Genomic DNA, 18,048 nt, shown 5'->3' with positions numbered 1-18,048 from the left:
GTTCAAAATTTAATTATAGTAGATAAAGTGTTTTGTTTATATTTACTTTTATATCGTCATTATACAAATATATAACAACCATATTATAGAAAACAGCTACACTAAAGAGCAATTTTGAATATTACTATATTCACCAGTATTAGATGTATTAACATTACATTGTCATTATACCAAAATTTATATATCTTACTAGCCATTTTTGATGCAAATAAAACTTTAAATAACAATATAACTGTATTTTAACATGTTTTATCTATAATTAATAATTATGTTATTCTTAAAACTTATTGTGTTTATTTCGCGTATTTATATTGTCTCGCATAATATACAGAAAATATAATTTTACTTTTATATATACAAAAATACGATTTTCTTAAATAATTATTAACCAATTGAAATATTTTATTTCATTTAATTAACATTTGCTTATGTTGTTGATCCTATCAAATTGAAAAACTTATTATTTGACACTTTTTAATAAGTTATTCATTATATGTTTTTCCTAATAAATCTAGAAGTTGAAATTTAGGGTCTCTTATAAGATTATATTATGAACTTTCAAATCTTAATTATTGTATTATAATTTGCTTTTACATAAGTTATGTTAATTAAAGTAAATATTAAAAGTTTAAGATTTTAATTTCCTAAATATTTTAGTTTTTAAATTTGTTACATAAATCCAATATTTGCTTCAAATATTATTAATATTAATAATACAATTCAACCATGATTTTAAAAAAATATTTTGAAAATTTCTAAAAATTTAACTATAAGTACATAATCCGAAACCTCAATATATTGATGTGAAATTAATTTTAAAAATTTCAAAAGGTTAACTATAAACACAAAAAGTAAATTTTCAAAAGGTGAGCTACTGGCAAGGTCTTAAACCTTAAGGAAATCCATCAGGGTATAAATCACACTTTCGAAGTTTGTATGAGTGGATAATTAAGAGGGTTTTCAATAATACTGGGTTTCATCTCAGACATGCGTTGTTCAAATGCTAACTACTTTTGTTTTGTTAAATTTTCTTTATATGTATATTTATATAAACATTAAACTACGTGAAAATTGTAAAAAATGACTAATATAGTTACACTAATTAAAGAGAAGTCAAATCCATATAGAGCTCTTATTTATATTCCGCTAAAAAAATCTGTTTATATTGAATTTCAAACTATCACTTGACACAATAATTTGAAGTGTTACTAATTGTTTATAGAAACATAAAATCATGAAATTTTATGGTTTTTTTTTTCTATATAAAGACATACATTAACAACAAGATACTAGTTAATTTACAACTTTGGCACCATGATACTAATTAATCTATTTTCAACATCTTTTATATATAGTTGTCAATGTATGATATTGTGAAACGATAACTTGTCACTAATTAAATATGTTATCTCGCGTATTACGCGGGACAATAATCTAGTTTGTATATATATCTAAATATATTAAGAAAATTATAAGTTAAGTTACATTTTCGATGAATGTATATTATCAATATGCATCAAACTATTTAAACATTCAATATATTTGTTTTAACCTATCAGGTATACACACGAGGCTAAAATTCTATTATAGAATTTAAATGTTTGTGAATCTATTATAGAATATTTCATTAAAATAATATAATGATAACTCATTAAAAAAAAAGGATTAAAAAAAAAGCTTCAAAAAGTTATACAATTTTGTTCAGAGTTAATGACATAAATCGTCCTCGTGGTTTACCAAAATAATCATCTTTCATCCTTAAAAATCCAAAACCTCAAGGACAGTCCTTTATAGGAGGATAAGGTTCACATTTGGTCCTTGAACCATTTGACCATCACCTTCTCTCCGTTAAACCCTCCACGTGCTTCCCATGTGAGGGGTATTCTAGTCATTTTCACTCTAAAGGACGAAAGGTGACTATTTTGGTAAACCACAAGAACGATTTATGTCAGTAACTCTTTACAAAAAACAAAAGGTGTGATTATTTCTTTTAATAATAACAAAAAATAAATCATCCTCTTCTTTTCCAATCCCTTTAAACCTTTTCATGGGTATATCTATACACCTGCATCTATCTCTTTCTAAGTATAAATCTATACATATATCTCTAAATTTTTCATATATCTCATTTTGTTACCCTCTCTATATCACTCTCTCTCTCTCTCTCTCTCTCTCTAAGTTACAATTTGTACATTTTTCTAAAACTGTTTTTGGAGTTTCCGACTACCTCACCGGAAAAACCACACGCTGGACATCAACATCAACAACACCTACCCCATGCCTCCATCACCCCATCGAAAAACCACCTACCATATAAGACCCACACTACCGCCACTGCTAATCACCACACCACCAAAAACCGTCAGCACCTCACAATTCACCGCCGCCGTCAGCCTTACTCATCACCAACTTCGTCAGACTCATTCATCACCACCACTAACGTCACCCCCCACTCGACCCTCCACACCACATCTGGCAGCCGCAAATGGAGACCCACATGTTGTTGTGCTCGCACATCCGTCGGGCACCACACCGCCGGCCTGTAGCTTTTGTGGTCACCATTTATATCCAGATCCATATATATCTGATCTGACCACCGCACCCCACCTCCTAACGATATTTTTATCCATATCTATACCTATATCTATAAAATCCGATCACCATAACGCATACCTCCCATCTCCGTCGTCACCATTTAGATATGTACAACAGATGGCTTGAAATAATCAATGGTCTGATGGCCTAAAAAAGCCCAGCGGTGGTGGTATCCTCATCTTCATTCATTCTTTTTTTTGTTGTGTTCTCTGCATTTGATTGATGGCAGTCATTTCATTTGAATAGATGAATGAAATTAGATAAATTGATCTTCAAATAGAGATATATGTATTATTGTGTTAATGTATGTGTATATATGTATTTAATTTTAGAATATCTAGGCATTAAATAAGTGAAATAAAAAGATGAAAAAATATCAGATTTTTGTAAAGAGTTAATGACATAAATCGTCCATGTGGTTTAATAAAATAGTCACCTTTCGTCCTTTAGAATGGAAATGACTAGAATACCCCTCACGTGGGAGGCACGTGGGGGGTTTAACGGAGAGAAGGTGACAGTTAAATAGTCAAAGGACCAAACGTGAACCTTATCCTCCTATAAAGGACTGTCCTTGAAGTTTTGGGTTTTTAAGGACGAAAGGTGACTATTTTGATAAACCACATGAACGATTTATGTCATTAACTTTTTTGTTTATAATACTAAAATGTAATTTTTTTTTTACAAACACATAACAACATAGATTAAAATTAAAATATATAAAACTTTTTATATTTTTATTGATAAAAGAATTTTCGTCAATTTAATTATCACTCTAAATATGCACATAATAAATATTATATACATCTTATAAGTATTAACATTAAAATATTTTAAAAGTGAATTTTACTTGGCTCTTTTTTTGAATTTTTAACATACTTTATGTTAGTTGATTTAGTAAATATGAATTTTTTTTTTTTGAACAACTAAAAGAAAACTATTTATGATGTAAAACATACTATATATTTGTGAATAATTTATATATAATTAATATTTGTGAATAATTTATATACAATTAGTATTTTTAAATAATGCATATACTAATTAATTAGCTATATCCAATTTCTTGTATATTAATAAAGAAATCAAAAAATTAACTAATAAATATTGTCATAAATCATTTAAATAAAAAAGAAAAAATTTATAAAAAATTTCTAACAATGCCAACTAAATCTCTTTTTATAAATTATGATGTAAGCAAAATATTGTTTTATTTATATAATAGATACTAAAAATGAAAGTACTGATATTTGTGCCCATACACATATAGTTTCCTATTTATATAACGTATTGATCGATAATTCACATAAATTCTTTAGGAAATATCATCTACAATTCATGTTTATCTTCAATCTATTAAATATGTAGCTGACCATTCTCATCGAACAAATCTAACATTAGGAAAATTATATATCTAAATAGATTAGGAAAATTATAAGTTAAGTTACATTTTCGATGAATGTATACTATCAATATGCATCATACCATTTAAACATCCAATATATTTGTTTTAACCTACCAGGTATACACACGAGGCTAAAATTCTATGGATCTAATCAGAAATCAAATGGATAATGATGTAACAATGTTTGTAATGCATTCTAAGGCGCAAGGGTGTAGTCGGCAAATTACATCAGCAAAAAGCATCGGCTCTTTGGCAAGCCTATAGCACATGCATCGGCTAGTTTTAACAAGTTTAATCGGATATATATTTATTGGCCAGTGTTGGCCGATCATTGTGAACGTTAGGAGCGTGCCTTGTGACCATTTTTATTTATTCTTGTGCCAAAACTTTCAGTTCACCGGAAACTAAAAAAAATTTTCACGAGTTTTCGATTTTGAGGCTATTTATATGTTTTTCTTGGCTTCTATTGCCGGAATCCATGCCGGAAAAACTTGTCGATGCTCCTAACGTATAGCACTCTTATTTTCGGTGAGATCGAAAACCCCTTTTTTGGGGTTTCCCGTTTAATCGATTTTCCAGTGATCTCTTTTATGGGGGGTTCTGGTTAAATCGTGGCTGCATTTTATCCGGTGACCCCTTTTTGGGGTTTATGGTTTTTTTTCTTCGGTTTTCCAGTCACTCCAATTTGGGGTTTCCTGTTGCTTCGGTTTTTCGGCGAGCCCTTTCTTGGATTTTCGGTTAACTGCTTGTTGCTTCGATTTTCCGGCGAGCCCTTTCTTGGGTATTCCAGTTAAATGTTGTTGCTGCTTATGGTTGTTGTGGTTTTCTGACGAGCCCTTTTTTGGGTTTTCCGGTTAACTGTTGTTGTTGCTTATATATATATATATATATATATATATATAATCTTTTTACATTGCCTTTAATTGCATGTTTGTATTTAGCTTGGTAGTGTTAACTTAGCGGTAGCGTTTTTCTGGGTAGTGTTGCCATATTTTGTTCCATTAAAACAATAGGTAGCCGGGAAAAAGTAGTTTTAGCCAATGATGATATTGTTGAATAGTTAGGTTGTCGGTGTCATGTTAAATAGCGATAATGATACAAAATGTTCGTAAAAATGGGACTCGGATGATCCGGGGCGTATCTTGACGGGGTAAACCTTCGGGTTAGCAGCCATGGCGTCTCCAACTTCCAAAAATTCTGAGCCCAAGTTTATATTTTATATAAAAAAAAGCAGTCATTTATATGTTTCCGACAACTTTGCTATTTTCCGGTAACCTTTATATATGTTTGACATTGGCATTTTGGCAAGTTTTGGCTAGTTTTCTTATACTACAACATGTAATTAGGCAAGTTTTGGCTAGTTTTTGGCAAAAACATGTGGCGACTTCTCATTCGCCGAAAACTAGCAAAAAACTAGCCAATTTTTCAAAAATTGGCTAGTTTTCATCCAATAGCATGTTGACAAGTGTCTTTGCCAAAATGAAGTCAAAAGTCATGGTGTAGTACCAAAACTTGCTAATTCTTTGGAAAAAAAAAGTTACCAAATAAACCATAAAATTTTATTAATTTTAAAAACACAATACAAATAAAAAAAACATTTCGTTTAAATCTTATACTATCAAACAACTAACGGCTATATGCCTTCTTTATTATTATTATTTTCCTTTACACTCTATTTATACCCAACAAACACAGCCGTTTCAAACAACAATAATATAATCTCAAATCCTTTCTATCTTTATCAAATCATTTCATTCAAACATCAAAACCAATGGCGCATCAGAAGTGGACTGAAGCAGAAGATCTTTTGTTGTCGAAGTGTTGGATGTTGAGACATCCTGACCCAGTGACTGGTAGATGTGAAATGGCTAAACCAAGCGAAAACTTGTGGAACGACATCACTGAAATATTCAACAAGGACACAACTGAAGGTCTACGGAGCGAACATCAAGTAGCAAGTCACATGAGAAAAATTCGGCAGGCATGTAAGCAGTTTGAGGTAATTTGTATGAGGTTGAATGCACAAGGGAGGATCGTAGATGATGAGATGCTTTATGCAACGACGCATCAGGAGTAACATGAGAAGTATGAGAGGCGTTTCAGTTACGAGCAGTGTTTCAGGGAGCTTATCATGGTTTCTTATTAATTGTTTTGAATTATGACGTGTGTTTTAGTGTTATGAAATATGCAATGTCTTTAAGTATTTTAATAAAAGATGTCTACTTGGTAATTTAATAACAACGAAAATTTATTCATTATTGAAAAACATTACAAACTTATTAAAGAGAAACATACAACATAATAGTGTTTTAGAACAATTTAAGAACAGAAATTATCCATTGCTTTTGCCCATATGATCAAATGGTCCAAGGTGATGACCGCAGAAGCAAGTTGTTCCACAGTAATTTGAATCTTGTCGATCTCCCTGCAAATAAGTAAAATATTGACACTAAAGATCAGTACAATACCCGGTTTGTGTATAATCAATTTGTTCTCGACACCATTGCTTCTTCGCATTTAGTTTTAGCATAACTGCAACAAGTTCCTCTTTGAACCTTTGGTGGTCGAAGATATCAGCCATGATACTCCCATGCACTTAATCAACAGTCATTTTATTTGATGAAGAAGCCATTTTTTAGATGTATAAAAGTTTGTGTTTTGAGATAATGTTTCGGATGAAGGACCTGGTATTTAAAGTTAAACTACAAGACGCTCATTCAACGTTCATAATTCAAAATGTTTGCACAATTAGTCCCTCAAACGGCCAAAAATTTAAATATATTTACACTTCCAGTCCCTGAACGGCTAGCTGGATTGTCACTCTATAAATACGAACCCAGAGCTCAATTCAGTTGCATTACCATCAAATATTTTCATCATTCTAAAAACTCACTCTTTCTAGACAAATGGTATCCTCATCTGACCGAAGATTATCCTCATCTGACCGAAGATGAGATGAAAACATGAATCATGGCTGATATCAAAGAGGACATCCTCTTTTAAATTGAACTCTTTGGGGTCATGGGTTACCTAAGGGAGAAAAGACGACGATGAGAGCAAAAGGTATAGGCAATACAAGAGTCAGGCAACAATGTTTCAAAGCACGAAGAGCACTATTCTTCATTTTTTTACAGGGGGAGATCAACAATGTCAAGAGTCTAGTCAATGATGTTTTTAAGACCGGACACACGTTGGGTGACCAATGCACTTGGGACGAATCGTTCCATGACAATTGCCGGGAAAAAAAACATGTGGGAAGTCAAATGCCCGCAACACGACAAGTGGTGGCTCAACGATTACGCTTACCGTAGCTTAGTAAGTATGTCAATCAAAGATGATGATGAGTAATCGTACGCAATGTATTTCGTGTTTTTATCATGTGATGAACGTCCATTTTGTGATAAAAACCCCTATTGAAAGGCTTCATTTCTATGTCTAAATGAGTTAATATTCCGGAACTATTAATCGTACGCAATCTTTTCTTTGGTTGTCTAAACGTTGTAAAAAGTTGAACTTCTCGTGGTCTACTTGGATAGTTAATCCTATAAAGTTACAAGACACAAGGAGTTGATTCGGGAGCCGAACGAATACACACAAGCTGCAGCAGGAGTAACCAGCGCCGCTAGCAGGCCCAACCAACGTCGTTGGGCGGCCCAGATCAGCAACCGACTTACAGCTCTATTTAAGTCGAACTAACCCTCAAAACCCTAAGAGATAACTGATTCAGCAACCCTAGCTTCCCCTGTTCAACTCTACTTCGTAGTTGCATATTCCAAGAAGGTTTCGGAGCTTCTAACGCCTTTCGATCTTCAACCGCGGTCTAGATCTACTCTTTTATTTTACTTTCTTTTGGTAAACAATGTCTTTCATCTTTTCAGACTTTGTTATTCCCTTAATAATGTCAGGCGAGTAGGTTGAATACTTGTTTGGATCAATGTGATCATGTAGACGTTTAATGTTTTACTTTGTTTGTTAGAATCTGTTGGAGGGTGTTTTACTTTTATCGTAGATCCATGTTTTACTAGTTCTTCATATTATTATCGGTTCTATATCTGAATATATTACTTTAATTCTAATGGTTGTCTATGATCATACACTAGGATTAATATGCTAAGATGGAAAACACTAGTTGGTCTATAACTAGTTGTAAAAGGTGATTCACTTGTAACCGAGGGATCCAAAACCGTGATAATTAGGACAAATTGAACATGATGCTTAACAATGTCAGATGCAATCCTTTGACTTGGAAACGCGCACTGTGGTCACCGGAGATAATTATAATCTGGTCATGGCTTAAGATTCGGGTAACTAAAAAATGAATTAGTAGCACAAACTTTAGGTCATTAATGCTTAAACAATGAATCTAACTTGTTTATAGGTTAGCGTGAGTCTAACGACGGCACTAGTAATTAGGCAAAGTGAATCTAATGTGAATCTAAGTTGTGATTAAGTTTCCAGCAGTCTAGCAAACGGGTAGAATAGTATTCGGTCGTACCATGAGATCGGAGATGCTAAACAAGTATTTTAATTTAATTACTATTATTAAGTTTTCCAATTATTTACGTTGTTTATTTAGAAACGACATGCCCCGGTAATACCGGATATTTACTTTTCAGTATTACTTTATTAGGGAATCGTGACAAACCCCCAAAACAATTAGAATTATATTACTAAATTAGGTAGCGTAAGCGTCCCTGCGAACGATCATGTAGCTTATCACTAGACTATACTACACTGACCAGGTTCTTTGCCCGTAGGTGTTTGTGTGTTTTAAGATAGTTACTTATACAACATTTTATAAATTTAAAGACATAATAAAAACCATCATCATCATGTACTGTATTTTTTAATTATGTGTTGTCTTTTTATTATAAAATGTGCTTTTTAATAAGAATAAAATGTGTTTTGTTTAATTATATTTGAAACAATATATGTGTATGTTGTATATGTAGAAGTTGAGGGGGGGAGGGAAGTAAAAAAAAAAAAAAAACTAAACTATACACACTCCCATGTTCGTTTTTTTTTGCCAAAACTGGCCATGTGGCACTTGCCCAACGTTCACTAGCATCGGCCAAAACTAACCGATGTAACTTGTCAAAACTTGTCGATTAAACTTGATGATACTAGCCGATGCATGTGCTATAGGATTGCCAATGAGCCGATCCTAGCCGATGTTTTTTGCCGATGTGACTTGACGACTACACTCTTGCCCCTAACATGTATTCATTTCATATGTAATGACAAATATCCAATCCATATAACGAACTATCAATGTTAGAAATGCTTTTAAAATTGTGTGCATACATGGATCTAAAAGCGGATATATATTACTCCGTAGTAACATAAAGTAGGCAACTATTGGATTAAAACAACTCATGGTTGCTATCTCTTATAAAAATTGCAAAGAGACAAGTACTTCGTATAATATCTAAAATTCACGATGATGATGTGATCGTATTTGATATTGACGACGTTTACATATGTTGATATCTGTACAAAGCCTTTTGAAATTAAAAACGAACATTATAAGAAATTAGGTCGACGCCTTTGGTCATTGCCAAAGGACACATCCTCATCGCCGACCAAAACTTTGACTTTTTAGAGTCAAGCAAATATTTTATCGTCTAGTGAGCCTTTGGCAACGATGTTGTTGTCGTTACCGAAATTTTCGTCTCCTAAGACACTTTTTCTTGTAGTGACCTACAAGCATATAGTCCGTAAATCAAATGGATAATGATAATGTTTGTCAGTGGCGGAGCTAAATTTTTTAATCTGTGTGTGCCAAATAATTTATTGAGCATAAACAAGTACCAACAATGTTGGCCCTGATAATTCAATGTCTTAAACGCGAATACGCGATGATCAAAAATATGCTTTTTATCAAAATATTTAAACTTACAATACGATATTTATAAAGATTTGGGACCCGGTCAAACTAGACAACTCATTACAATATTGTTTTTTATTGAATAAATTTTTTTTTTTAAGATTTATAATTTACAGATTTAAATTCAAAATAAAATTATATCATAACGAATCACCTAAAATGATGTTTGTGTGCATTTCTTGATGTAAAATATTTATAAATTGTGTCATATACTACGTTAGCTAAAAATCTACTTTCAAAACATAAGCTTGATAGCTCGTTTAGTCGCTTTTGAAACATCATATTTTTTGAGTAAAACTACAATAACTTTAACTATGAAAAATTGTATTATGTCATTGTTATGACTATTATAGTTATAAAATCTTGTATTAAGTTAATAGTAAAATTTATAATAATATAGTTAAAGTTAAAATAAAATAAAATATTTATGGCATTTCAAAAATATATATTTAGCTAATAGACAAAAGATTGTTCATTTTATAACTAGGTTTAAAACCTTAAATGAACATGTTATAAAATTATAGGGTAAAAGTGTAACTTTTAAATATCATAGGGGTTATAATCAAATAATGTCATAAGTGGTCATCTTTGCCCAATTGTGCAGCCGTCTTCTTCTTTCCCCTTCTGCGACTTTCCACTATTAACGTCATAAGTAAAATTTTTTCTAGTAGGCCAAATTAGAAAATACAAAACAACTAAGCCTAAAATCTAGGCGTAGGTCCTTTGCACCCCATTAGAAACAAAAATAGAGAATTTGACCATAAGTACAATAGGACCACAAATGACTTCATCTCTTGTAAGGACCATGTAAGTATGACCACTTTTATTTTTACACATGTTTTTATTTTATTTGTAGAAGTCTTATATTTTAGTTTTAATTTTTAGCATTAATAACTTAGTATCCGTTACATAAAAATAGTTATTTTTTGTAGACTTTTATTTTAGGTAGTGTTAAATAAAGTGATATGATATTTATTTTAGAAACTACAGAGACTAAAATAGTGATATTTCACATCATTACAATTAATGTGAAGTTGATTTGTTTTAGAAGTCTTATATCTTACTTTTAATTTTAGCATTAATAGTTTAGTATGTGTTACATAAAAATAGTAATTTTTTGTAGACTTTTATTTTAGGTAGTGTTAAATAAAGTGATACGATATTTATTTTTATAAACTACAGAGAGCAAAATAACGATATTTCACATCATTACAATTAATGTGAAGTTGATTTGACCTCAATATCTTGAAATAAATATATTATGTTATCTTTATATATATCTTCCATACAAACATACAAATGAATACAAAAAATCAAAAAAAAAAAAATAGAAAAAAAAGTTTAATGAACTTGATCATATAACATCTTGGTAAAATAAATGACGGGCGCATCAGATTTTCCTACTGATCAGGTATCATCTTTGATCTTACCAATATGTAATTCATATTTGATCTTATGTTTATTTGTTTCTTTAATCATGCATTTTAATTAACTTTTATATATTATATCATTTTTATATACATATGTATATGATGTTTATCTTGGATTTTTTCAATTAACTACCTTTATATTTGTAATTTTATGAAATTATAATAGTGTTGTTCGTGGTTAACTATATTTATGTACATGTATATATTAAATCTATTTTTTCACAATAAAATAACTATAGGTGTTTAGCTCTAACGAGGAAATGGTAGAATGGGCGCAAAATTTGGCGCGTTCTCAAGGTTACCTTCTTGTAACCAAAAGATCTAAAAAAGTTAATGGTTACCTTTGTAAAGTTGTACTTATGTGTGATCGGGGTGGCGTGTGTAAAAATAGTGGTGATAAAGATACCAAAAGCAAAAAAATTGATTGCAAATTTGAATTGGTGGGAAGGTATTATAAGGTCAATGATCTTTGGGTGTTGAAGGTGAAATGTGATGAACATAATCATGAACCTTTATTGTTTCCGGAGGGTCATCCATATGCAAGGAGGTTGACACATCGTGAAACTTGTTTAGTTGCGACCATGACAAGTCAAAATCTGAAAGCACGCGATATTCTTGCAACACTAAAGGTGTTGGATGAGAATAACGTGTCTACAAACAGAACCATCTATAATGCCCAAGAAAAACTACGGTTAATTGGGCATGAAGGTCAGACCCCAATTCAAGTTGTTTTCTCATTCTTGCAAGATAAGGGGTATCACTACCAGTATCGTATAAATGATTCAACCTTCAAGTTAGAAGAATTGTTTTTTGTACATCCCATCTCACTGAAGATATGGCTGCTTTTCCAGATGTTTTATTGATCGATGCTACATACAACACGAACAAGTTTGATATGCCTCTTCTTGAGATTGTTGGTGTTACTTCTACCAGCAAGACATTCTCCATAGCATTTGTCTTGTTGGATAGAGAAAGGACATCAAATTTTATCTGGGCATTACATTGTCTTAAAATGTGCATTGGCTTATCTTATACTCCTCGTGTTATCATCACTGATAGAGACTTGGGTCTCATGAATGCATGTGACAAAATATTTTCAAATGCTAACAAGTTACTTTGTAGATGGCATATCAGTGAAAATATCACGAAGCATTGCAGACAAAGTTTTACGTCTCACTCTGAATTTGATTCTTTTAAGTACTCATGGGACAAATTTGTGAAAGCTCCAACGAAAGAGAAGTACCAGAAGCATTATTCAGATCTTCAAGTTAAATTGATCTCTCATCCACGTATGTTTCAAATATTTATGATCTCTCATTAATAGTGTTGTTACCTATTTATGACCTCTTATTAATATTGCTTTTCTTTTTTACTTTTTAGGTGTTTTGAGATATTTGCATGATACATGGCTGAACAAATATGAAGACAAGTTTGAGTCTATCAAGACAGACAAATATCTTAGTTTTGGAAATTCAACAACAAGCAGAGTTGAGGGTCAACATTCCAAAGTAAAGTTATACTTGGAAACATCTCAAGCAAGATTGGACACATTGGTTTCTGTTATTGATAAAGTTGTGCTTTCACAATATACATCAATAAAAGAAAGCATTGAAATAAGCAAAATATACCGAAAAAACAAGATCAACCATCCATTATTTCAAGAATTATGGTGGTGTGTTTCAGAAAATGCTTTAGACAAAATCTTCAATGAACTTAGCAGACCCGGCGGTTTTGATTTAACTCTTGATAACAGTGGTTGTCAATTGAGATCCAGTCATGGGTTACCATGTGCAAATGAAAGTATGTTGCATTTCATTGCAAATGAGCCTATTCTACTACAATCGGTGGATGTTTTTTAGAGGAAGCTTGATCTTGAGCCAAGTATAATTGTTGAAGATATTGATCATGCTTTTTGGAGAAAGCCTGTTATTGATCTGTCCACCGTTGGTGAACCCGAATATCACAAAGATAACCGAGGACGTCCAAGGTTGAAAAAACCCAAAACTAAGCCTAACCCCAAACCCCAACCCAACCCCAACCCCAAACCCCAATTTTTTGACTTAAACAAAGAACCAGATTTTGATGATCCTTTTGTGACTAAAACCCAAATCCATAATCAAAATCCACATATGCATAACCACAATCCGAACCCACCCTACAGTGTCGATCCATTAATGAACAATCGGTATTATTTAATTGATCAAGGATTTGCAAATTTTCTTCCACATATCACACAGGTTCAGAATATAAATGGAGATGGAAACTGTGGATTTAGAGCGGTAGCTGTATGCCTAGGTCATCATCAAGATATTTGGCCTCAAGTTCGTATGGATTTATTGGATGAGTTATTTGTCCATAATGCAACATACACTTATATGTTTAATAGAGAAGGTATGCAATCGCTTCAGCACACACTAAGTCACTTTCAAGGACCTGCACTTCCACCACATTGGATGGATATGTCAGACATGGGGTTACTCATTGCTTCAAGGTATAATGTGGTGGTTGTTTTTTTGAGCAATAGAGGAGACTGGAGAGACAACGTTTTTACCACTTTTTACTAGCCCACCAATGTCACAACCACATAATATTTGGGTTATTGCACGCGTCAATGGTAACCATTTTGTAAGATTGATGCTACAAGAAGATTTTCCCATACCTCCTACTCATCCACTATGGTCTCCTAACGCATTCGACCGGACTTGGGAAAATCCTTATTTGCATAGACAAAATGTGCACAACCAACTTAAATTTCCTAATCATAATTATGGAGAGGTGAAAACTTGTATCAATATTGATGATTAATATAAAATATTTATTATCTATTATTATTATTATTATTATTATTATTATTATTATTATTATTATTATTATTTAAATAAATAAGTGATCCATATTCCTTATGTCATCAATTAATACTAGTTAAGTGGTCCATGTTATATATGTCATCTATTTTGTTGGTTTTTAATAAGTAAGTGTTTTATGGTACATATATAATTTAATTAATAATAATTAAGTGATCTATAACTAGCTTATGTCATCTAATTTGTAATCCTTAGTGTAGAAATAGTACAGGCCCCTATGTACCTCCGCCCCTGATGTTTGCAATGCATGCTTGAAAAATATAATGTACTCATTTAATCTCTACACCTTTATAAAAATTAAGAAAATGATAATGACAGCTTTAAGGGTTGTCATTAACAGCTTATTACATGCATAAAAAGTAGTACTTTATATATCAATAACCGCTCCCTGAATTTTCGCAAGACAACGTACAAATTTTAATGCATCAAATTAATTAATACTGACAGCCCTAAGAGGGGAGGGAGTGAAATGATGAGGTGGAGATTGGGAAATGATGAGGTGGAGATTGGGGGAAGATGGGGGAAAGTGCCGCCAGTGATTTGGGGAAGATGGGGGAAGAGGTGTCGAAATTTGATTAGTTAGTGTTAGGGGAGGATGGGTGACCACTCCCTCCCCCCTAAGGACAGTCATTAACAAAACTCTAAAAAATTATATTCCCCCTAAAAAATATTTTAATTTACACCACTCGACACTACTACCAATAATTGTCGCCATCAACACCCGTCGCCTTTATCACCAGAGTGTTAGCACCACTACTCTGGTGCATTGCGCGTGTACAATGACAATTTATAATATAATTATCTAATTCATATAAGATTATTTTATCTGATTCTTATGAAGTTTATAACAAAGTATTAATGTGAATGCTTTTAAAATGTTATATTTTATGTGCGGTTGTGTATGTATATATATGGATCTAAAAGGTGTTACATAATAAAACCAAGCAACATTGGATTAAAACGATTCATGGCTGCTATCTTTTTTTTGGATAAGTGGTGAGATTCCCAAACTTTTTTCATCCACAAACGTATGTACGGTTTCAAATATTACAATTTACAAATATCACAATAGTTTATGCATGTCACTTTCGGTGTTAGTGTCTTTAGCTAGGTTTTAAACATTCGTTTTTTAATAGATGTTGTAAGGGCATATATAAAAAGGTATTTAATATTTTTTGAAAATTAAAAAATATAACAATATTCTTTTAGAAAATATGCTTTTTTTACTTTTGAGAAAAATCTTATTACTTTTCTCAACTCAAGAAAATAATCTTTTAAATTTTTGCATTTCCAAACTGCATAAAATGTCTTTGTGTGTAAACCTTATGGTACATATTAAAAGTGATAAGGATTTTTTACTTTTTTTTAAGTTAAAGATAATTTGAAGAGTAAAGTTGGAGGGTTATTAACCATAATTTCAATTCACAAGTCAAAATCCGATTTACCCTCAAATGGGTAACTTAGGGATCTCTACTTTATTAAAAAGACTTTTCACATATTTAACTTCTTACTTTTCATTAAAAATTAAAAAAAAAATCAACCTCTAGAAATGAATGAAAAATTCAACCTCTAGAAATAAATGACCAAAATGTTTTTTTAACTTTTGAGGAAAATCTTATTACTTTTCTCAATTCAAGAAAATAATCTTGTAAACTTTTGCATTTCCAAACTGCATAAAATGTCTTTTGTGTAACCTTATGGTACATATTATAAGTGATAAGGATTTTTTACCTTTTTCAAGTGATAATTTGAATAGTAAGGTTGGAGGGTTATTAACCATAATTTCAATTCACAAGTCAAATTCCGATTTACTCTAACTTAAGGGATCTCTACTTTATTAAAAAGACTTTTCACATATTTAACCTCTTACTTTTCATTAAAAATTAATGAAAAAATCAACATCTATAAAAGAATGAAAAAATCAACCTCTAGAAATAATTGACCAAAATGAATTAGCTTTCTTCCCTTGTTCTATAACCCATGGAATGCTCTATTATTTTGTAACCAATAGTATGCAATGTATCAGAATTCATAGAATAGTTTATTATTTTGTAACCAATAATATGCCATGTATCACTGACTAACAACTAAATTATTTATATAATCAGAAACAAAATAGTTATATTTATATCTTTATAAAATAAATCACCCATCTCCTTTCAACTTTTCAATCTGTAAAATTCCTAAACTTCTCTTCATCTTTTGAATTTGTTTATAAAAAGTAATGCAAAATATGAAAATACAATATATGTGTTTAATGTTCTAGAAGTATTTTGAATTTGTTTTTACTTACATTTTTAATTTACATCTAAATTTATAAATTTATCTTATCTTTAAAATGTTTTAAATAATGATAATCTACATTTTTCTTTTCTTTTTTCTTTCTTCTTTCTAATCTTATTTTATATTAAATAAAATATCTTTACAAATTACAATAATATATATATTAAAAGATTAGAAAAAACATAAATACAAGCCCATAAGAGTAGATCTCTTAGTAGCTGATGAGCTATTTTTAAAAAAATATATATAGTTTCATGTAACTGTGTGTATACAACCCGACTTTATATTGTCTACAATTGTAATACTTTAAGCTTACATTTATCAACTCCTTGAAAAAGCTACCACCAAACAATATTCTTTTATATTACGATTCATATCTTTTTTCAATTTGCCAAACTTTAAATTCATTATTCACACTTACACAAACTTATTAATAATATGAACAACAGTTTAAGAAATTTTAATGGGAAACGGAAACCAAAAAAACAAAAAATTAATTACGAGTAGCATATAACAGAGATAACAAAAGGTAACCCAAAAAACAAAGCCAGTCCTGAGGATTCGAATGCTCAGGGCTAGATACTTAAAAATTTGCCCATTTTAAAAACTTCAAATAACCCGTCACAAATTTCTATAAGGGGTTTGGAACTAGTCTAGCTAGATGCCTCATCTCCACGTTAATTTTGTTAAGTAAATAAAAAGTTACAAATTTATAATTTAGGAAGGTAAACTTTGAACTGAAGTTACAATATAGAAGTCATCTAAAATGTTATTTACATGGATTTTTTAATGAAAAACTTCAATTCATTGTCATAATTTAAACATTTAAATAATATAGCCTATAGTAAACTACATGTGTAAGCAAAAATATTAAATAAAAAAAAAAATTATAGATAGATTTCATTTAAGAATAAGCCAAAAAGTTTCCAAAAAAGAAAAAGGTCTCATGCTTCTTTTATTTTTCACTAATTTATTTGGTGAGCTTTGAGAAAAACTAAAAGAGAAAAAATTTATTTCTAAGTATAAGAGTTTGTGGTTGGAAAAAGTGACAAACAAAAGATTTTATAACTAGTGCATATATATATTTTTTTTTTAAAAAAGAAGAAATAAAAAGTAAGTACAATATTATTCTGTACAACTTTGTCAATCTCAATTTTCTATAATTTGGTCTAATGGGTTACCGATTAATATATTTAGGGGTTTGCTAAATACAGCTCTTAGGGCTGTGTTTAAGGTGCATAAATTATTTATACATTTACCATAAAAATCAGGGGTGGGCTTTTAATATGGAAGGTACAACTTGTTTTATGCACGTTAAATATAACTGCATCCACATCCCTTAAGGTTGTATTTAACGTTTCCCATATGTTTAATATGGCCCCCAAATATAGAAAGCTATTGTATTGACTAACAGCCCCTAAAAAATCTATTGCTCAGGGCTTGAGCCCACTTCGCCTACTAGCAGGACCGGCACTGCCAAAAAATTAATTAGTCATTGCCAAATATAGAAAGCTATTGTATTGACTAACAGCCCCTAAAAAATCTATTGCTCAGGGCTTGAGCCCACTTCGCCTACTAGCAGGACCG

At 31.2% G+C, this 18,048-nt stretch overlaps 1 protein-coding gene across 1 annotated transcript; it reads left to right on the top strand.

Moving 5' to 3' along the window:
• The first annotated feature begins 11,574 nt into the window (after positions 1 to 11,574).
• LOC122592202 (PKS-NRPS hybrid synthetase cheA-like) lies at positions 11,575 to 13,878 on the top strand. The gene is made up of 4 exons (XM_043764400.1): positions 11,575 to 12,022; positions 12,148 to 12,603; positions 12,695 to 12,822; positions 13,174 to 13,878. The coding sequence occupies exons 1-4, from the start codon at positions 11,575 to 11,577 to the stop codon at positions 13,876 to 13,878; spliced, it is 1,737 nt and encodes a 578-aa protein (XP_043620335.1).
• The last annotated feature ends 4,170 nt before the right edge of the window (positions 13,879 to 18,048 follow it).

Source organism: Erigeron canadensis, chromosome 3 (assembly GCF_010389155.1).
Source record: "Erigeron canadensis isolate Cc75 chromosome 3, C_canadensis_v1, whole genome shotgun sequence".
NCBI lineage: Eukaryota > Viridiplantae > Streptophyta > Magnoliopsida > Asterales > Asteraceae > Erigeron > Erigeron canadensis.
The sequence above is the reverse complement of the archived record's forward strand: the minus strand, read 5'-3'. Positions and strand labels throughout refer to the sequence as shown.

Coding starts and splice junctions, on each gene's coding strand:
- LOC122592202 (XM_043764400.1), top strand. CDS start 11,575: ATGGTAGAATGGGCGCAAAATTTGGCGCGTTCTCAAGGTTACCTTCTT. Junction 12,023..12,147: donor ACGGTTAATTGGGCATGAAG/GTCAGACCCCAA, acceptor ATCTCACTGAAG/ATATGGCTGCTTTTCCAGAT. Junction 12,604..12,694: donor TAAATTGATCTCTCATCCAC/GTATGTTTCAAA, acceptor TTTACTTTTTAG/GTGTTTTGAGATATTTGCAT.